Source organism: Hibiscus syriacus, unplaced genomic scaffold (genome assembly GCF_006381635.1).
Source record: "Hibiscus syriacus cultivar Baekdansim isolate YM2019G1 unplaced genomic scaffold, ASM638163v2 tig00111366_pilon, whole genome shotgun sequence".
Classification (NCBI taxonomy): Eukaryota; Viridiplantae; Streptophyta; class Magnoliopsida; order Malvales; family Malvaceae; genus Hibiscus; species Hibiscus syriacus.
The window spans coordinates 2083037-2105384 of NW_024063071.1; the positions used below are offsets into that span (position 1 = coordinate 2083037).

Genomic DNA, 22348 nt, shown 5'->3' on the forward strand with positions numbered 1-22348 from the left:
GTTGTGCACAAGTTTTCTGGATGAAACAATAACTTTTTGATTATGGAATTGAAGTAAGTACCATTCCTATCAAGTGTGACAATACTAGTGCTATTTGTCTCACTAAAAATCCCATCCAACACTCTAGAACTAAGCACATTGAAATAAGACATCACTTCATTAGAGACCATGTCACTAAGGAATATGTAGTTCTAGAATTTGTTGATACTTTGCAACAATTAGTAGATATCTTTACAAAACCTTTAGACAAGGAACGTTTTTGGACACTTAGGAGAGAATTAGGTTTAACTGACCTATCTTCACTTAGTGTTTAAAATAATTTTAGAACTTTTAAGACTAAATGAAAAATGCTTATAATAGTAATTTCTTATTACATTCATTTCTATTAGTTAGGGGGAGTTTATGATTCTTGATGAAAAATTAACTTTATGAGTTGCCAATACCACTAGAGAAGATTAATTTAGCATTTTGAGTGTTTAAAATACAGATTTTTGAATTATAGGGCAGAGGGAATCGATACCCCCTGGGGTTCTGGTTTTATCGGGCAGAACCCTTATATTTTGCTCAAAACCTCTCTTTTTCTTCCTTTGCCACCGTTCCCCCTCTCTATTCTCTCCCTATCTCCATTTTTCCTCAAATCAACATTTTAATCAGAATTCACTTCAAATATCATCTTCTAAACCTACTAGCATCATTGAAATCAAGCAAACAAACATCAAAATCCACTCAATCTCATCTTTCAAGGTAAATTTTTCTAAACTCTCTATTTCATTGATTTTGAACATAGGACTAGTTTCAATTAGTTCTAAATAGAAATAGTGATCGGGCATTGCTTATTAGTGTTTAGAAACTAAATTTTTACAACTAATTTCATCAAAAACACAAGATTTTTCCAAAATTTTCGAAATAAAAAAAATATTTATTATTGTGTTTTGATTAAATTACGTTGTTGTTATAAAAACTATACATATATTGATTTTCCAAACCTTATTTTTCAATAAGTTTTTTGAAAACTTTGCCCATTTGGATTAGTTTAAGAGAACCTTGAAATATTGAGAACTCATGGGATTGATTGAAATGCATACATGTGTTTTATAAATTGCAGGTTATCCATTCTATTCCGATTTCCTAAACCATGCCCAATCCTAAACGTGCTAGGTCATCATCTAGTCGTTCAAACCAACAACCAAATCTACCTCCAAATCCTCCTCCTATTCCTGAAATTCCTATTCCTAATCCCGTTGATCCTAATATGACTATCCAAAACTCATGCTTCAATCATCCTGGACCTAGAAATCATCGTTTTTGGTATTATCAATATTTTGACTCTTACAAAATTAGAGAAGAACGTATCCCTTCTCGTCAAGCTATGATAGATATCGATTTTGGATATCTTCCTCTTTTACAATAGTGGAAATTTGATAAACTTTGTGACCTTCAACCTATAGTTTACCATCAACTTGTTCCCATATTCTATTCTAATGCCGTTTGTATTAAAAACTGAGCTCAAACCAAAACCATAGCAGTTCGTTCCTATCTCCTACGACAATTCATCCATCTTGACTCGGCTTACATAGCTAATGAATTATGATTAGATAATGATGGTATATCAAATGAAAAACAGTTTTTAGGTTCTCATTATAAAATAAGGGATAGTGCGAGCGTCTTAGATCTTCGTGATCATTTTCTTCATCTAATGATTTCTTGGTGGTTTCGACCATCCGGAGGTTGTTACTCTACTCTTCGTGCTTTAGATCTTTGGTGGTTACACTGTTTCCAAAACAATATTAAAATAAACCTACCTCAGATTATTTTTGTTGAAATTGTTGAAACCGTAAATCTTGATCCTAATAAGAAACTCTGTTCATCTCTAGTTTACGGTTGCATTCTGAGTAATCTATTTTCTAAAGCCAGGCTTAGAGTAGGTCTAGATGTCGTCTTTCTTCTCAACAAACAAATTGATCTTCTTTCGTTAACGAGAGCGGGATAGATAAAGAATAAGGACACTGGTGAATGGGTTCGATCTTCTGAAAATACTCCGGGAGCTAGCTCTTCTCAAGCTCCACCAGAAGCTGACGATGATCCCGAGCTTGAACAATTAATTCAAGATATTGACGAAGCCGACGATGAGCCGGAACAACACGAGGAACAAGCTCAGCAAGAATATCATGTGCCTCTATATTTTCAATAATTTATGGAGACATTTGATTTCCGTTATGCATCTTGGATTCTCGCTTCACTTCCATAGAATCTCACTTCTCGACTATGGAAGCTCAACAATTGGAAATTCTCCGGGAGATGCGTACAAACAATGAAGCAACCAACGCTCGTATTAATGAACTCACTCATGAAATGGCAGTTATGCGAGCTCATTTCCCACCTCCCGATCCTACTACGGATGCTTGAACTTTAATCTTTGCTTTGCTTGTTTGGATTGAACTTGGATATTTGCATTATTGTTAAAACATTTTGAATGCTTTTGGATTGTTTATTTTTGGTTGTTCGAACTTATGTTTAATACATTTGATTTGTATTTCGTGTTTATTTTGCATCTTTAGACATATATGACCAATTATCCATTACATGTTTATGAATATTGATTATGAAACTAATGGCTAACCTCTCTTTTTTGATTGTGTTCTTAGCAGTTTAAGCTATATATATAATCAATTGGCTAAATAATTTCAAAACCTTGTTTAAAATCTTTTACGAGTCTTTTTTATTTAACAAAGAGGGGGAGAAATGTTAAAAGTGTTTTTGAAGAGGAGTAGTGTTAAAGTAAGAGGGAGTAGTATTTTTCTAAATCAAAATTCATTTTGAAATTAGAAAATCTTAAAATGTTTTGTTATATAAAAAAGGGGGAGATTGTTGAAAACATTTTGATGTTTCGATATAATAAATTAAATTAAAAGAATTTTAATTTTGAAAATGATTTTTCTAAGCATATCTGATATATTAAATCGAATATCAAAATATTACTCAAAGTATTTCAAAGTTCATTTTAAATCCTTACTCAAGTGTAAAATTAAGTTTTAATCTTAAAATAATTTCAAAACGATTTTACAAAATATTTCGAACCATTTCAAAGCCAAAAATTCCAGATTGCTCAGAGGGAACCGATTCCCCCCTGAATAGTTTGGCTCCGAGAATTCCAGTATGCTCGGAGAGAACCGATTCCCCCCACTGTTCAACGGTCGAAATATTTGAATTTTAAACTTAGGGAACCGATTCCCCCCACGCTCCAAACAGAAATATTAATTATTTTCACACTTAAACGGCTCCAATAACTTCATTAATGATCCCCAACGTTCAGAAGTGATTCAAGGTGTATTTAAGCAAGCTTAGAATCCATTGATCAACAACAAGAAACATCAAGCAACTATAATCAAGGGAGAATCAAAGAGAAAGCATCAAACCTCAAGTTTGAGTATTTCAAGCCAATTTTTCATTCAATATTCATTTTGCTTTCAAGAACACTTATTGTGCTCAATTGTATTATTCTTGAGTGTTCTTTTCTTTGTTCTAGAATTGTGCAAACAATATACCTTGTGAGGATTTCCTTGTAAGTTTGCAAATTTGTATTGTTCTCTTTAGGAGAGAGTGTTCTCAAGAATTTGGGGTATAATTCTTAAGGGTTTGTAAGGTTACTCTTTGTCCTCAAAAGAAAGACAAATTAGTGAATTTGTGGAAAATCCTTAGTGTGGATAGCTAAGGTAGTGGACGTAGACTTTGATTGAGAAAGTCGAACCACTCTAAATCGTTGTGCAATTACTTTCAATTTTCTGCAAAAGCTTCAGTCGACGGTACCAGAAGGAGAGGTCGACCAAGGCGGAAATGGGAAGACTGCTTGAGATCTGATTTGAAGGATTCAGCCCTTACTGAGGACATGACCTCTGATAGGAAATTATGGCGACTTAAGACCATGGTAGCCGAGTAGGGCGAGTCACATCCATTGGGTGTATCATCTTTGTCTTCTTTTAATGCCTTTGTAGTAATTTCATTACTTATACTTTTTATACGTTTCTGTCATTGGAATTAATGAAGGCCTAGAACTAAGGTAGCGGAGTAGTGTTGCCTTAGTTTAGGTTTTAACCCATTTGACTTTATCCATTCTCGAAGCCTGCTATCGTTGAATTCCTTGTATACTGTTCTTCATGTTTCCTCTTTATAATTTTGGACGGGTCTTACTTTTCTGTCTATATGCAGATATTTTTACGCAGGGGTGTATTTGCAGGGATTACTTCCCATTACAGACGTGCATATGAAGACTGCATATGAAGATTGTCCAACTACATATTTTATTTATTTATTTAAACATGCATTGTATTTTATCTTTATTTTTAATTTTTTTGACTGCCGGAGGTCTTCCACGGAAGCTGCTCTCAACCTGGCATTGGGGGACAGCCTACTACCCTACCTCCCCCTTACCCCATTACATATGGGAATAGGGTTTTGTTGTTGTTGTTTCTGCAAAAGCTTCCACCAAAATTTTAATTGCCAATTCACCCCCCTCTTGGCCATATTCGTCGATCGATTAACTCAACACAATGTTTCACTCGTAAACTTAAGGCATGTACCCCAGAGGTTACTTGCTAAAGCCCATGCGGAGAAAAATAATTTTTCTCACGTAAGATTAGCTTTCACCCCTACCTAACGGGACAGAGCACAGTTAGAAGGCTCTAAATATTGAAAAGTTGTAGCGACAATAAGGGAAAACCCATAATCCTTTGCCTCGATCCAAGAAAATCAAAAAACTAAAGTGAAGGTCAGAAAACTGAAACATGCAAATCGCACATTAGTATAACTATTTATTTGTTAATCAAATTAAAAATTAAAATGAAACCAAAAAAAATTAAAATGAAACCAAAAAATTAAAACAAACCAGGGATTAAAAATCAAATTAAAACGAACTTATAACTTTCATTTGCAAAGACAATTAGTTAATCGACTATTGGCCTGACTCTATAAAAAAAGTCTCCAACAGAGTCGCCAAGCTGTCGAAACGATTTTTTTCTAAAAAGTGGGGCGAGATTTTGAAAACCACGTCATTTTTAATTATTGATCTCTTTACGATTGAATTTTTAATTAAAAAATAATGTGATTTTAGAAACCTCTCGTTTCGAAAAAAAAATTGAAAATTCCTTTACGATAAAAGAAAAAATCATACGGTTCGAGGAGTCGCCACCAATCTTTGATTATGGTGTGATTAGACTCCCAAAAATATTTTGCCATTTTAAATAAAAACATTAATTTTAATTAAAACGACAAGTAAAGGTCTGCATTATTAGAAAATGAGTTCGGGAGTCGGTTACGTGTGGGGAAGGATTAGCACCCCCACAACACCCTAAATCGATACCTAATCGATTAATTAACGTCTTTGCAATGAAATTTTACAAGTTCAACTTTAATTTAATTTTTGATCCCTTAAAACAACAAGAATGTGAATTTTATAACATTCAAAAGCAACAAAATATATTAAATTTAAATTACCAAGCCATTAGAAAGATAAAGAATATTCGATTATTTAAAAAAAATTGAGACCATATCTTTATGTGAGTTCTAACGATCTTTTCTCAATAAATTTAAATAGCCGAACATTTCTTTTTCTTTCATTCCCAAATTTTAAGGCGAAGAGTCAAATTTTTTAGTGACAATGATGAGACACACTTTTAATTTAAAATCGTCTAAAACGGCTCTCTTGTGAGTTAAGAAAAGCCAATCAAATAATTTTAAATTAAAAGAGTATTACCCTTAATCCAATTATTTTGATTCAAGTCAAGGGATGCTTATGAGACTAATATATAAAAATAAATTACACCTAAATTCATGCGTATGAACAACATGCTTAAAATAACTATTTACACACACAAGTATCATAATGATTCAAACATATGGTTAGCAGACCCTCAAAGCAAACCTAAACTGTCCATACATACATACATACGTGTACAAAAAAAACTTAAACATTGACTAAAACATAAATAGAACGAATTCAATGACCACATCATAAATAAAGTAAATAACAAAATATCACTAAAACAATTCAAACTTTAGACTTTACAAAGTAATATAACCAAAGAAAATATGAAGGATTAAAATAAGATAATAAAAGATTGCATATCAAATAAAAAAAATGTAAATTTAAATAACCTAACAAATGAATAAAATAAAAACGCATAAACTATGAAGACAAAATTAAAAGACTCAGAAATATCCATTTTAGGGACCAAAATATAACCATTCAAGAACCTAAAGGAACTTACTCAAAAATTCCCTTTTTCTTAAAACACGAGATTTCTCATCCCTCAATACACTACCGTTTGGCAATTTAACATATATAACATTTAAAATGAAAATGTCCTAACCCTTATTTGACTAACTCTCAACCGCATATCACTTTCTTCTTTACTCTCATCTCTCGGCCTTTCACCGAGAGCCTTAAGAGATTAGACTCACGGCACAAGCAGCTCCCCAGGTGGTTACTTCTCACTCTGGTTACCATGATCGACCACCATTCTCCACTAAAGAACCTATTTCTCAATTACTACACCCCGAGATCAACCAAACAAGACCCTAACCGAAACCTAGAACCCCTCCGGTGACCGCCCTCGATTGTTGAGCAAACTCCAAACAACCCTAAACTCGTAATCCCGAGTTCCTTAATCCGACGACGAATCCATATCAAAAGGTAAATCTCACTGCCTATTTACTTTATTTTGTTTTGTTCGAATCATGCTTTGAATAATAATGGGAAGGTAGTGGCTGAAATATGAAAATGGTTAAGCTCCTAAAGCAAAGATTATTTCATTGTTGATTTTGATTAAAAAAATAAAAACAATATATACCTTAAAAAAACCTCTGTTATGTATTTCATTTCCATATGAGGATTAACTTTCAAAATCCTTTCTATTTTATATTGTTTTTTCTGCATGAAATGGGGAAGAAGGATTACATTTGCTTTTGTTTTTTATTTTCTCCTTTGGTACGTATGTGATTTTCTCTGCTTGCTAATCGTTCGAATCCTTTTGTTGCCCCCGTTACAATTGTTTCCCCCTCGTATCTGTTAAAAACTGAGAAAACCCCCTCTGTTTGCCAATGGTTTTTCTGCTCGAAACGTTTTTTTTTTCTGTTCGAATCGTATTTTCTGCTTGTTACCCCTGATAATTTCTAGTTCTCTCGTTTTTGTTTTTTTTTCTTTGCTTGCTCCTCCCCTCTAATTTTTGTTTCTGGCCGAGCCTCCCTCTATTTACCGAGAGCCCCCCTCATTTTATTTTTTTTCCACCGAAAGCCCCTTGTCCTCTTCTTACACATTTTCTTTGTATTTGGTGTGACTTTGATAGGTTTAGGTATGATCGATTGACTTTTCCCTTGATTCAGATGACTTTATTGCAAGTTTCCCGTGAAATGCTGAAGATGGCATTATTGGCGCGAGCATGTGTCTTGTTCGGTGGGTGACAACAACACGTGGGAAACATAACTTGGTGATGACTTGAACCAGGTCAAGTTGATGGGTCTAATTCGAGTCTTGGGCTTGAGCCGGGTCTTGAGCTTGTTGTAATTTGGGTGAGGTTATATTGGGCTTTGGCCTGCAAATGTAAAATACAATAATTAATAATAATAATAATAATATATTTAATATTTATAATATTTTTTAAGCCCGGTCAAAAACGGGTGTCTACAGCTGCACCTCTTTGCGCATTCTTGTGTTAACAAGAATAGGGCAAAGACGAAAAAAACAAAGAGTTTTTGACCAGTTCCATCTTCCTACTTTAAAAATTTGATATGGGATCTACTCCACCCTTTCTGCTGGGGAAGTAGGACTCGAGATCGATTTACTTCACTACTCTTTGGTGAATGCTTAAGATGGATTTGCTTCACTACTCTTTGGTGAAGGATTAAGATGGATTTGCTTCACTACTCTTTGGTGAAGGCTTAAGATTGATTTTGCTTCACTACTCTTTGGTGAAGGCTTAAGATGGCTCGGAGGACTTAATCATCATGCTCGGAAGGCTTACTGATTGATTTGCTTCACTACTCTTCGGTGAAGGCTTAAGATGGATTGCTTCACTCCTCTTCGGTGAAGGCTTAAGATTGCCTGGGGACTTAATCATCATGCTCGGGAGGCTTACTGATGGATTTGCTTCACTACTCTTCTATGAAGGCTTAAAATGGATTACTTCACTCCTCTTCGGTGAAGGCTTAAGATTGCTCGGAGGACTTAATCATCATGCTCGGGAGGCTTACTGATGGATTTTCTTCACTACTCTTCTGTGAAGGCTTAAGATGGATTGCTTCACTACTCTTCGATGAAGGCTTAGGATGGATTTCTTTACTACTCTTCGGTGAAGGCTTAGGATTGTTTGCTTCACTACTCTTCGGTGAAGGCTTAAGATGGTTTGCTTCACTACTCTTCGGTGAAGGCTTAGGATGGCCCGGAGGACTTAATTACCATGCTCAGAAGGCTTACTGATGGATTTGCTTCACTACTCTCCAGTGAAGGCTTCAGATGGTTTGCTTCACTCTCAACATGATGTGGGTTCAATCGTGCCCCAACATTATCTTATACTTGTACGGGCCTTCAAAATGCTCATTTTTCATGCCTCCATGGTCTGAATCGTTTCATCTCAACATGATGTGGGTTCAATCGTGCCCCCAACATTATTTTATACCGGTACGGGCCTTCAAAATACCCCATCACCTCAAATTGTAAGGCTCATTCTCAATGCCTACTTGTTCTGAATCTGGTCATCTCAACATGATGTGGCTTCAACCATGCCCCAACATATCCTAACTTGAATGTTCTCATTCTGGAGTTACTTCACAACAGTATTGCTAAATATCTTGAGGGCTTCTCTTCATGTTGCCACAAACACTTAAGAAGTTATCAATTTTTCTAACCAAATGTCTTGCATTTTATACAAGTTATAATATGTGTCCCTTCTAAACCATGAGGTCATCTCCTTCTTGGTAGGTTACTGACAACGTCACAAGGAAATATTGCCAGTTCTATCCTTCATCCATTCTAATCTCTCGGATCGTCTGCTTTGTGATTGCAGAATGCTTCATATTCTGGAATTGCTTATTCATCTTCTCCAATGGAGGCACAATGAGCCTCACCAGCTTAAAGGACTTTTCACATTTGACCTGTCTTGTTTAAAAATGTTTTCCCCTTTCTCTTATTTTAAGGATCAACGAATGAAAGAATTTTATAAAACATTGCCCCTTAATTCATGCTCACAATCAAATCAAATTATAAACATGAATTCAGAAAATATTAAAAAAAAACAACTCTTTAATGCTTTCAGGGTTATAGCTCTTTGACAAGTGTCAAAATTGAGAGGTTGGCTTCCTATTTTCTAAGGTTTCGACCACCAGAATATCATTTATTTCTTGATCATTATGAATATCGCAACATGCCCTTCTTTCTTGGCTTGGTATTTTAATAGGATGCAAAAAAAATGACGCAACTAGTATAATCAATTACTAGACTTTCTAGAGCACTTCCATTTCAGTTCTCTGAAATCTTTCATTTGTTCAAGCTTCATAAGCTCCTCTAACAAAGGCAGTGCAGAAATATCGGTCTAAAAATAAAATATATGAGTGCTCGTGTGAAATTAAATATAACAGGTGTTCCTTAACTCCCTTACTCCATATTTACCGAAACTCCTTATTCATAAAATTGATTTAATTTGCCATTTTCTGGCTAGCTGAAATCAACTTTATTGTAATTTTCCTTTATCGAGCTAGCTGAAGGATTCATCTCATCACAAAGTCTTTGACTTGACAATCACAGTGGAGCATACACCGAATTGCCAGGTACCCGATCAAGGTCATGGTTTGAATATAATATCATAAAGTCAGGGCTTTCGAGTTTCCTCTATGACCAATTGCCTTAGCGGAATAGCTCAACTTTATTGTATACACATATATTATATATTTTGTTGGGTATGCGGATTTAATTTCTTAAGCTTGTAAAGAAGAACCTGTCATAGACTAAGTGTTGTGGAAAGTCAGAAAATCTCATCGTTAGAGCTCAATTTCCAAGCAACTGACCTAAATTAGATTCACCTACTCGACTATTCCCTCCGTAAAGATCATAATCATCATTGAACTTTCATCAACAAAAGTATGGTCTAGACAGTTTTGTGATGTCATACACAAAAGATGCCTCATGTTGTCCACTCCTATGCATACCTGAATACCAAGCCTATTGCTCATTTCCTTATAAGAGGATAAGGCTATATCGGTCCATGCAAAAAGGTACGGTGTTCGATTGTATCTTCTGGGGATAAGGTCAAGGTCCTTGTTTTATCAGGTTTTAACCTTGTCATTTTGTCAAAGATTTATAACTCTAATCATTAAAGAGCTTTTAATTCAGTTGATATTCAAAGAATTTCAAGCCATAAATTTGATTCAATGCTCACCATCCTTAAAGTAACATGAATTCATTTAAATATCATTGCAAAACTGATGAGAAAGTTTTAAAAAAACATGTTCAAACAAGATATTACACATGACAAAAGGTTTCATGATGGACACAATGGTTTCTGCATAATTAGGATGCCCCCATTATTCTTCTGATATAGTGGCGTTTGACTCGATCGGGTGTTATATGTTGCACTCTGATGCCCCACTCTAGCTCGTCGTCCATTGTTCCACAATTTCTTGTGTCAACGTCCCATTTTCAACCAGCTTCTCTATCTCTTTAAACAACTTCCTACAATTCCCTGTAGCATGCCCCAATGCCCCTAAGTGGAAATCACAAACATTATCAGGATCGTAGTTGGCATAAGGGTTTGGTGGTAATTTTATTGGCTTCGGTTTGAGGTGTTTACATTTAATCAAATGTGGGTACAAATCTAATATAGAAATTTAGAACACCTTCAAAGTATCTTTCGATCGTGGGACCTTCTTTGGACAACTCGAGTAACCAACTGCCCCTTTTCTTTTACAACTATGTGAGCTATGGACGTGACATTCATTCACCTCATCAACTCTTCCCTCTTGATTTCTTGGGCTTTTTGAAGTGACTTTCAAGTTTCCTTTGTTGATTGCAACTTCAATTGATTCTCCAGCCACCATAAGATCCTTGAAGCCATTCATCGAATTTCCCATCATTAACTCAAAGTAAGGAGCTGGGGGAGAATCATGAAACATACATGATATTTCTTCTTCTAGCAAAAGAGGCTGAACTTGTGCCACCACTCCTCTCCATCTTAGGGCATATTCTTTAAAGCTCTCAGTAGCTCTCATCCTTATCCTCTGAAGGTTATGACATTTTGGGGCTAAGCCTTTGACTTATCGATATTACCCCAGAAAAGCATCAGCTAGTTTGACCCATGTCTTGATATGCTCTCTGTTCAAATGATTATACCAAACTACAGCTGGGCCAGCAAGACTATCATGAAAGAAATGAATCAGGAGATTATCATCATCTAAGTACCCTTCTATCTTTCTGTAAAACATTTTCAGATGAATTAGGGGGCAACTGGTGCCATCATATTTCTCAAAATTAGGCACCCTAAATTCATGTGGGATGACCAAATCAGGGACCAAACTGAGTTCTCTGGCTTCTAACTCCTTGTGAGTGGCATTAACAACCTTCATATTTTTAACGGCTTCATTAAACCACTTGAATTCGTTTTCAAATTGCTCATAATTGATAAGGCTCATCTCTGGGTTTGGGTTAGATGCTCCGGGGCAGATTATCACTTTTGACGCATTAGTATGATGAGATTGATTTCTTTTATCCTCCATTTTATCTTTACCAGCAGCCTGTGGTACCAGTACTTGGATCATTTGATTCAATGGGCCTTGCAGAGAACTCGATGCTTGATTTCTCGTACATTGTTGTAACCCGACCAACTGATCTTGTGATTTCTCATTAGATTGCTCCATTGCTTTCATTTGTTTGTTCATGATGATGAGGAAGTGGTATGAATGAATGATCTTGTTATTACTGTCACATAACCTCCCATAAGTTATTTCCATGTTTTCATAATTAATCCATAAAAATGCTTAAATAAATACATGCGATGAAAATGCTTAAATCCATAAATACATTTCTTTTTCTTTCATTCCCAAATTTTAAGGTGAAGAGTCAAATTTTTTAGTGACAATTATGAGACACACTTTTAATTTAAAATCGTCTAAAACGGCTCTCTTGTGAGTTAAGAAAAGCCAATCAAATAATTTTAAATTAAAAGAGTATTACCCTTAATCCAATTATTTTGATTCAAGACAAGGGATGCTTATGAGACTAATATATAAAAATAAATTACACCTAAATTCATGCGTATGAACAACATGCTTAACATAACTATTTACACACACAAGTATCATAATGATTCAAACATATGGTTAGCAGACCCTCAAAGCAAACCTAAATTATCCTTACATACATACATACGTGTACAAAAAAAAACTTAAACGTTGACTAAAACATAAATAGAACGAATTCAGTAACCACATCATAAATAAAATAAATAACAAAATATCACAAAAACAATTCAAACTTTAGACTTTACAAAGTAATATAAAGAAAATACGAAGGATTAAAATAAGATAATAAAAGATTGCATATCAAATAAAAAAAAGTAAATTTAAATAACCTAACAAATGAATAAAATAAAAACGTATAAACTATGAAGACAAAATTAAAAGACTCAGAAATATCCATTTTAGGGACGAAAATATAACCATTCAAAAACCTAAAGGAACTTACTCAAAAATTCCCTTTTTCTTAAAACACAGGATTTCTCATCCCTCAATACACTACCGTTTGGCAATTTAACATATATAACATTTAAAATGAAAATGTCCTAACCCTTATTTGACTAACTCTCAGCCGCATATCACTTTCTTCTTTACTCTCATCTCTCGGCCTTTCACCGAGAGCCTTAAGAGATTAGACTCACGGCACAAGCAGCACCCCAGGTGGTCACTTCTCGCTCTGGTTACCATGATCGACCACCATTCTCCACTTAAGAACCTATTTCTCAATGACTACACCCCGAGATCAACCAAACAAGACCCTAACCGAAACCTAGAACCCCTCCGATAACCGCCCTCGACTATTGAGTAAACTCTAAACAACCCTAAACTCGTAATCTCGAGTTCCTTAATCCGGCGACGAATCCATATCAAAAGGTAAATCTCACTGCCTATTTACTTTATTTTGTTTTTTTCGAATCATGCTTTGAATAATAATGGGAAAGTAGTGGCTGAAATATGAAAATGGTTAAGCTCCTAAAGCAAAGATTATTTCATTGTTGATTTTGATTAAAAAAACAAAAACAATATATACCTTAAAAAAACCTATGTTCTGTATTTCATTTCCATATGAGGATTAACTTTCAAAATCCTTTCTATTTTATATTGTTTTTTCTGCATGAAATGGGGAAGAAGGATTACATTTGCTTTTGCTTTTGATTTTCTCCTTTGGTACGTATGTGATCTTCTCTGCTTGCTAATCGTTCGAATCCTTTTGTTGCCCCCGTTACAATTGTTTCCCCCTCGTATCTGTTAAAAATCGAGAAAATCCCCTCTGTTTGCCAATGGTTTTTCTGCTCGAAACGTTTTTTTTTCTGTTCGAATCATTTTTTCTGCTTGTTACCCCTAATAATTTATGGTTCTCTCGTTTCTGTTTTTTTTTGCTCCTCCCCTCTAATTTTTTTTTCTGGCCGAGCCTCCCTCTATTTGCCGAGAGCCCCCTCATTTTATTTCTTTTTTCCACCGAAAGCCCCTTGTCCTCTTCTTACACATTTTCTTTGCATTTGGTGTGACTTTGATAAGTTTAGGTATGATCGATTGACTTTTCCCTTGATTCAGATGACTTTGTTGCAAGTTTCCCGTGAAATGCTGAAGATGGCATTATTGGCGCGAGCATGTGTCTTGTTCGGTAGGTGACAACAACACGTGGGAAACATAACTTGGTGATGACTTGAACCAAGTCAAGTTGATGAGTCTAATTCGAGTCTTGGGCTTGAACTGGGTCTTGAGCTTGTTGTAATTTGGGTGAGGTTATATTGGGCTTTGGCTTGCAAATGTAAAATACAATAATTAATAATAATAATAATATATTTAATATTTATAATAATTTTGAAGTCCGGTCAAAAACGAGTGTCTACAAAAGTGCTTACCACGGTGAATGTACAACTCACGATGATGGAGCGACAATGAGGGAAAAGGGTTGCATGGGTTTTGATTGGAACTTCTCAAGGAGTACAGTGGCAGTGGCGGTGCAATGAACTAATGCCGGGATCGGTTGAAAACAAAGAAATTCAACGGTGGCCGGTGAGTTTTCAATGAACATTCGATGGCTAAATTTATGATGTTTAGCAGCGTTCCATGATAAAAGATCAAGAGGGTTTTGATCGGGAGATGCCAACCATCACGAAGGTATCAACGATGTAGGTCACTGTGACCGGGAGACGACGAAATCGACAGCAACGAGTGATGGGGAATGTTAATAATTTTGGGGATTTCAGATGCTCGAAAAAAGGGCTGTTTATTATTGTTCCCCCCTCCACAACAAAATCTGATTCAAATCAGATATAAAAAATGAGTTTTAATATTTTATTCCTTAAATAGTAGTCTAACATGTTTGCTAAGGCATGAGCAGCCATTTTTTGGGGCCCGGGTTTAAATCTCCTCAACCACATGTTTGTAAAATATTACACCTCAAGATTTGACAAAACTTTACAATTTGATCCCTTGAATGAAAATTAAAACAATTTAATTTGAGCTCTAATTATTGGGGTGTGACATAACAGTTCAACCATTGAGCCAGAAAAATTACTTGGTTTAAAATAGACTACATATAGTATATATTCTATTTATTAGTCTAAACTTAAATTCTTAATATTTTATATATTTTAACTTAAATTCACATATTAAATTAAAATCACATCTTAACATTAATTTTCTTGTTTTTATTTTAAATTATTAAATCTATTTTATTCTTGTCTTAACCTAAAAATATATTTTATTTTTATTTTAATCTTATCTTAAATTGTTAAATTTGTTAAATTTATTAAAAATATGACCGAAATGATAAAATATGTAAGTAATAATAACCAAATGTGTAATTATACTAAGTTTTTAACTAATATGTCAGCTTCTCCATTAAAGTTTAATGACAAATGACTTGATTGAATGCATTTAAATAGTTGGATGACTTGATTGACAAAATTTCAAAAATGATGGTTAGAATGAAAAGGGGCAATAGTTAAATGGTCGATTGTATAATTGACCCTAAAATTTATATTTTTAGTCACTGTTTTACCATCTCAAAATTATATTAAAATACATTTAGGATGAATCGTTTTATAAAGTTGATATTAAATTGTTTTAAAAATTAAATTTTTTAATTTTTATTTATGATAAATAAAAATTAAATTTTTTAATTTTTATTTATGATAAATATTTTTCTTATCGATCTATTCGAAGTACGAAAATATTATTATTAGTATGTTTCTTTACATCAATCCTAAATTATTTGATTTTTTTCAAAGGTATGAAACTTATTCCTCAATGGGTATAACATTTTCATCAATCAGTCAATTGTTTCGATTTGTTAATTCTTTCGTGGGAAGGGCAGCTCTTTTTGACAAATTGCATGAAAAACTATTTGGCCAATACCCTGCTGTAGGGGATGTATGGATTGGATCCCAATCAAATGTGATGGAAAGACATGTTCCAAGGTAGGCCTGGAACCCTACTTAAATATATGTAAGGAACTTGGGCATTGTTTTTCATATAATGGCTAGGAGTGTAAAATAAGTGATTCAGGTCGTGTTTATTTTCATATTAATGTTTAATTCATGTTCGTATCTATTTATTTTTTCTTGAATAAATTTATGTTCGATTCATTTAATAATTGTGAACATATTTATTTATATATTTGGGAATATGTATATGGTTTGAACTCTGTTTTGAAAATCGGATCGGATCGGTCGGTTTAACTGGGAACCGTTGCTTAGTCCGGTTCAATCTAAACCGGTTGAACCGCTATTAGTGAACCGGTCAGAACCGCTGAACCGTTCGAACCGGACCGGCTGAAAACCAGAAAAAACCGGGAAAAACCGGGAATTTTGTTTTTTTTAAAAAAAATTAAACCAAACAACGTCGTTTGTTAAACGAGCCAAGTCGAACTCGAGTATTGCTGAGCTCGACTCGAACTTGAAAACTTTAAAAGTAAGTTCAACTCAACTCAAACTCACAAGCTAAAAATTATCAAGTTCAACTCAAACTCAAAATATAATATTAAAACTTGAACTCAAAAATGTTTGAACTCAAAAAAATTTAGAAGCTCGATTGAAGCCTAAAATTCGAGCTTGATTGAAGTGAAAGAATAGTTCACTCAATGCTCTCCAAAAGGCTCCATGATTTTGAATGCCAAATTACCTCTATTATTTATAGAAGTTAGTTGTGATGCTCTTCTATGTTTCTTAGCAATGTGATATTGTTTTGTTCTCATATTTTGACTCTTTAGACTTTTGGGATGCTCTTCTATGTTTCTTAGCCACGTGGAATTGTTTTAAAAAAAATTAAACCAAACAATATCATTTTGTTATGATTTTTTTAACCCCAAATTTATTTTTTAATTATAGTTATATAATTATATTTATTATTTAATATGTTTTACCTTAAATATTATGTTGTAGTTAATTTGAATCATTTTGTTTCACTTGATTTTATGATTTTTAACTTATATATGTTATGACTTGCTTTGAATATGCCTTGTGATATAAAAAATTATTTTTTATTAAATATTTTTGGTATTTTTATTTAATTTTTTAAATAATTATGACGTCGTCCAGTTCTTCCGACCGATCAAATCGATTGAACCAGTGAACCGATAGCATGTCTGGGGTTTGAATACCCGTAGCAACGAACACGCTCATTTCACTTTTTACCAAAGAAAAAGGTGAAATTACACCACTAGTACTTGGGTTCCTTAGGCTTCACAGTTTAAACTTCAAAGTTCACTATGTGTTCAATTTAGTCTCTATCTTCACCAATGTTTAAAATATAAAGAAATAAAAAGGAAAGGAGAAATGGGTAAATAAGCTTATAAACGAGCTAATAAATAAGTTTATTCGTGAACATAAATGAATTGGACACATCTTTGTTTGTGTTCGTTTATTAAATGAACATAAAATTTTTATTCATACTCATTTATTTAACTTAATAAATTAAATTTTATACAAATGATTCATAAACAATTCATTCATTTAGATTCCTATAATAGCCGCTTAAGTAGGTTATTCTCTATAACCAGTGGCGGACGTATGTATTTTTAAGTAGGCACGTGCCCACCTTAAAATTTGTATTTCTTTATATTAGTTATTCGTTTTATATTAGTTATTCGTTTTACTGATGGTACACACCTTGAAAATTTATTTATGCTTACCTCAAACAAATATTTTTTATTATTAATACATATTCAAGATATTTCTGGTAGGTAGGTTATTCAATTAAATATAGGTTTGATGGAAGTGAAGTTGAGCGGTGACGTAATCGTAAATATAGTTATTTGGTTGATGGAGTTGCCCTAAAAGTATTGATTTCTCATCTTGTAAGACTTTACCCACAAATTATCATGGGATTGTTGTCTTCTAATGCAAGATTATGAGTTCCCCAGGGCTCAGTTGGAATTTTGAGCCTGTCGATGTCGATGCATTAATTATATACAAAGCTTGGCCATGGCATTCAAATTCCCATACCTACTCCATTCAAGAATAATCATACAACAACAATGTCAAGCAGTAATAATGATACAGAGTTACAGCTTACAAGTGCATTTATTTAGCATCTATGGCGTTTCTAATTTGTGGGGATGCTGTGGAACGATTTCAAAGCTTTGATGGCCGTTGCTCTCAGTATGTATTGATGATACGCCGCCGCCGCCATCGCTCCGATGAGCGGACCGACCCAAATATCCACTGTTTTTTGTCATCAGGTTAATATTGAATCCATAAGTGGTGAAGCTGAGAAATGAAATTTTGACCATAAAGTATACTCACCTGATCATCCCAGGCTTTTTCATCGTTGTAGATCACGGCAGCACCGAGGCTTCTGGCCGGGTTTATTCCGGTTCCGGTGATGGGAATAGTGGCCAGGTGCACCACAAACACAGCGAATCCTATTGGCAACGGAGCTAACACCTAATCAAACCACACACGGAGAAAGTTTAGTTATAAAGTGTAGTCATGTTACGAGTGATGTTTTGTTTTGTGTTACACTGTTACTATAAATATACTTACAGGGACGTGGGAATCACGTGCACTTCTTTTGGGATCGGTGGCGGAGAAAACGGTGTAGACGAGGACGAAAGTTCCGATAATCTCGGCTCCCAAGGCGGTGCCATTTGAGTATCCAGGAGCCACGGTGTTGGCACCGCCCCCTAGTTTATTGTATGCGTGCCTCATGAATGCCTTGGCTAAACCTGCGCCACAAATGGCTCCCAGGCACTGTGCAGCCATGTACGCCACCGCTCGAATCAACGAAACCTTCCGGGCAACGAACAACCCGAAAGTGACAGCTGGATTAATGTGACCACCTGCTCAAGTTTAACTGTGAGCTTACACACACACACACACACACAGACATGGCAATTAGTTTTCGGTGATACCAGAGATGCCGGCGGTGCAGTAGACGAGAACGAAAATCATGCCACCGACAGCCCAGGCAATACCAAGAGGACCAACACCGTCGCAGGGACCGGTTTGTTTCTTGTGACCGATAACGGTGGCGACTAAGATGTAAAGAAACAAAAGGGTAGCAACGAACTCAGCTAGGAGAGCTCTGTAAAAGGACCAGCTCTTGAGCTCTTCCATGTCCAACAACCGCGCCGGAGGCGGGTCTACGTAATCCTTGCCGCTATTTTCCATGGCCGCTACCTATCTTCCTACTGTCTCAGCTCTTGCAATTAAGGCTAGGCAGTGGTACTCTCTTCCAGAATAAATAAGCACTTTGACAATAATGTTGGACAGCAAATGCATTGGACTGTATCAGTTCACAGCTAGCCAGTGACCGAACAATTAATGCCCCAATAATTTATTTTGTTGGCAAAGCCCACCTTGTGTGCCCTCTAATCAAAAGGAAACATAGCCCCAAAGCAACTTTGTTGTATGGACAATTGATTTCCCTTCCCCCTAAAGATGTGAAGTATTATTAATTTATTAGATAATTGATCAAATTTTGTTGACGGCTTGTTCTATCCATTAAAACGTTCGATGTGAAATCAGACAGTAAAAAGATCGTTTTGATACCATTTATCATAAAGTTATTTATTATTTTCTTTCCAAAAAAACACGTATGACAACACTACCGATTATAAATTTTAAAATCTTATTTTCCTTTTTTATATGAGATTGACGTTCCTTACTTCTCCAAAAACATGGCACGTGAATAGAGACAATAATAATGGGTTATCTTGCACCCGGAATAGGATTCTGAAGGCGTAAGATTCAGGAGAAAATGAAACCGCAAGAACATGCTTTCGTGAAGCTTAATAAACGTTGTCAATGCCACGGATATCTGCACGTTAATTGAATTATCTCAACGTGTAGACTTGTTTAATAGTGCCATCGATTGAGCAGGAAATCAACAAACAGATCTTTTCCTTTCCCCAAGAACAAAGGCAACCATAAATAAGTTGTCTCGCAAGCCTCTCTTTCTTTGTTTCCAAGGGAACATGTAGCACCCACCGTTTTGTTTTACCATGCATGTATATGGCTCAACATAAGTAAATGTTTGGAATAGAGTGAATGAAAATTTGTGTAACATTTTTAATTTTTCTTTATTAAATTCAATAAAATTTTAAATTTATTTTTGCATAAAAATGGTTTTTAATATTAATAACTAATTAATTTGATAGAATGAAATATTAAATCTCTTAAGTAAGACTAGAGATTTAAATTTTGACGTTGTGAATAGAACAAATTAAGCTAGAAGGTAGCCCTCATATTCCTATAATTACTTTAATTTATATTTTTTATTTATATGGCAGAAAATTATTTAGTGTATATCAACTTCATGAGAAATTGTAATAATTTTGCAAATGACATTTTAATTTTAGATTTTAGATTTTTTTTAGTTTCGTTACAGCATATCCTAGACTCAGTCCAACAAATTCAACCAAAATGAGTTGGGATTATCATATCCTACACTCAGTCCAACAAAGGCAATGAATGAGCAGTGGGCAGCGGTCAGACTCAGCCCATTTCAAGGACTCAGTAGTCAGGTCTTCAAACCAGGACTCCTCTCCTCCTATCCTAATGGAGTGGATGGGTGTTTCAATGTCCAACAAGTGGAATTTCAAAAGGTCCCACCGCAGTTATTACACCAAGATGACTTCCCCAGCCATGGATGATATATCAAGTAGATGTAGAAACCATCGTATTTTTAAAAAAAAATTCAGTTCTCTTATAATTAATTAAATTTTTAATAATTTAATTTCGCACTTCTTAGATTTATATAACTTAAAATACCTAAACTTGAACTTTTTAAAGAATTCGTGTCCCTCACATCCAAATAAGATGGATGGCAACGATAGCAGTGGAAGTAGAAGAGAAGATAAATAGGGGGCATGAATTCCATAGTTTCCATTAATAAATTTATCTATAATCAGATTACAGATTTGAAGGGTAAAAGAAGAAATACCCAACCAGTGAAAATGTACATGTATACCCCACCACAGACAACACCAACTCGCATATCCAGAAATAGCTTCTCAGCAGTGAATTCAACGGACCACATGCCATGAACAATAACTATAGAAAAGAGGCTCCTTACTCTGCTCACGGAGAAGAAACAAAAACCCGGAAATGTTGCATCCTCATTGCTCTCCACCCTCAAAAGTTCTATTCTAACCTATTGCATCTGATTTTTCTGAGAACGAGGTCGAGGACAAGCACCAGGTGCATGTCGTGAGCCAACGCTTGCATTTCGTAAAAGTCGTCGAAATTCAGAGAGGCTTATTTTTCCATCTTTATCAATGTCAGCCTCCTCAAGCAAAGGGTCAATGGAACCTTTTAATCCCGTGTGCTGCAAAAATAACTACACATGGTTAATAATGGAACTTAATTATTAACATTCATCATAGAGTACTTACCAATCGAAGCTCCTCCGTAGTTATAAATCCGTCTCCATCTACATCAAATTTCTCAAAAGCTGCCTGCGACCGCATCTGCCACTTCTGGGAATCATGTTCTTCCATTTGATTCACATGTAGAGTTGCTGCAACGAACTCGGTGAAATCAACAAGCCCATCTGTGTTGCTATCAATCTGAGATCGAAGGAAATAGACAAAGGCACAAAAATCAAAACCAATAAAACAGAAAGATGAAACCAAGAACACGAAACAGGTACTCACCGCTTGAAGAATCTCTAGGACACGTGAATCCTTCATCTTCCAAGGAACATCTTTAGCAAGGGCCTGCATGAATCCATCCTTATTAGGCCGAACAAAAAGACCCAGAGTAACCTGATAGATGTTCGGAATGATAGAAATGTTTACCTGTCTCATCTCTTCAAGACTAATAGAACCATTCTTATCCACATCAATTGCATCAAACTGATCCCGAAGATCGGCTATCTCCTCTTCATTAAGTGTGCTAGCCAATGCCTATAAGATAATTATAATTATGCATCAAGAGATGAACAACCAAACGAGGGAAGAGTATCCTCTAGCACACATAAAATAATCCAGTAATGTTTTGAGAGGAAGAAAAACTAGGTTACCCTCAGAGCAAACTGCTTCAATCGACTATACTTCACAAATTGCCGCATGTTGCTCAGAACAGATATATCAACAGGAATCTCAGATGCATCCCCTCCTTCTCTAACCCATGGGTGTGCTGAAGAAATTGAAACTAATCAGGTATTCTCGACAAAATCCGAGGAAAAAATGAAAACAAAGTAGAATCTTTGTTTTGGGAGCTAGATGTAAACTTGACGTGCAAGAAATGATTTAACGACATACATAGGGCCTGAGCAGCTGTTAGTCTAGCACGGGGATCCTTCACTAATAACTTCTTCACAAAGTCTTTAGCACTGTCACTAATTGTTGGCCATGGTTTACGACGAAAATCAGGCTTGTTCCTCAAAACCTGAAGTCATAGGCAATTGCATATGAATTATCCAGAAAATAAATCCATTAAATAATAAAACCAGAACATAACACATCTGAGACGGTAAAGTAACTTGGAAGGTGAACAAATATGCATAAATTTTCCTGGACATTTACATAAATAGAGAATAAAGGATTGAATGGAGTACGAACATATCCAAAAGTAAGTCATCTTCATGTGACATCTGCGTGGTGCAGAAACAGGCATAG

At 35.1% G+C, this 22348-nt stretch overlaps 3 protein-coding genes and 1 long non-coding RNA gene across 6 annotated transcripts in view; 2 read left to right on the top strand and 2 right to left on the bottom strand.

Moving 5' to 3' along the window:
• LOC120159599 lies at positions 1-18140 on the top strand. Its single transcript, XR_005519366.1, has 3 exons — positions 1-11; positions 2764-2767; positions 17999-18140. It is a non-coding gene; the product is annotated as an uncharacterized LOC120159599 (long non-coding RNA).
• LOC120159597 (aquaporin PIP2-7-like) lies at positions 17754-18940 on the bottom strand. 2 transcript variants are annotated; one of them, XM_039170173.1, is made up of 4 exons: positions 18638-18940; positions 18270-18565; positions 18030-18170; positions 17754-17948 (listed from the first exon to the last, which is right to left on the bottom strand). In XM_039170173.1, the coding sequence occupies exons 1-4, from the start codon at positions 18894-18896 to the stop codon at positions 17883-17885; spliced, it is 762 nt and encodes a 253-aa protein (XP_039026104.1). In that variant the 5' UTR covers positions 18897-18940; the 3' UTR covers positions 17754-17882. The 2 variants fall into 2 exon arrangements, with proteins under 2 accessions (XP_039026104.1, XP_039026105.1); XM_039170174.1 differs by having other exon boundaries at positions 18026-18170.
• LOC120159595 (60S ribosomal protein L8-3-like) overlaps positions 18905-22348 on the top strand; it is a 25433-nt gene continuing 21989 nt past the window's right edge. The window contains exons 1-2 of the mRNA XM_039170172.1: positions 18905-18918; positions 21131-21137. The gene's annotated coding sequence lies outside the window, so the exon portion shown is untranslated. The remainder of the gene's footprint in view (positions 18919-21130; positions 21138-22348) is intronic.
• The window catches only part of LOC120159591 (calcium-dependent protein kinase 28-like), a 3920-nt gene continuing 2162 nt past the window's right edge, over positions 20591-22348 (bottom strand). For both annotated transcript variants that reach the window (XM_039170167.1, XM_039170166.1), the window contains 6 exons: positions 21992-22118; positions 21751-21866; positions 21527-21634; positions 21383-21445; positions 21122-21295; positions 20591-21054 (listed from right to left, as the gene is read on the bottom strand). In XM_039170167.1, coding sequence (XP_039026098.1) covers positions 20881-21054; positions 21122-21295; positions 21383-21445; positions 21527-21634; positions 21751-21866; positions 21992-22118 — 762 coding nt within the window. In that variant the 3' untranslated portion in view covers positions 20591-20880. The remainder of the gene's footprint in view (positions 21055-21121; positions 21296-21382; positions 21446-21526; positions 21635-21750; positions 21867-21991; positions 22119-22348) is intronic.

Bases quoted from the DNA above. Each gene is read 5' to 3' on its own strand.
- LOC120159597 (XM_039170174.1), bottom strand. From the start codon at position 18,896: ATGGAAAATAGCGGCAAGGATTACGTAGACCCGCCTCCGGCGCGGTTG. The intron at 18,171-18,269 runs GTAAGTATATTT...TGGTTTGATTAG, and splicing joins CACGTGATTCCCACGTCCCT to GTGTTAGCTCCGTTGCCAAT. The intron at 17,949-18,025 runs GTATACTTTATG...GACAAAAAACAG, and splicing joins AGCCTGGGATGATCAGGTGA to TGGATATTTGGGTCGGTCCG.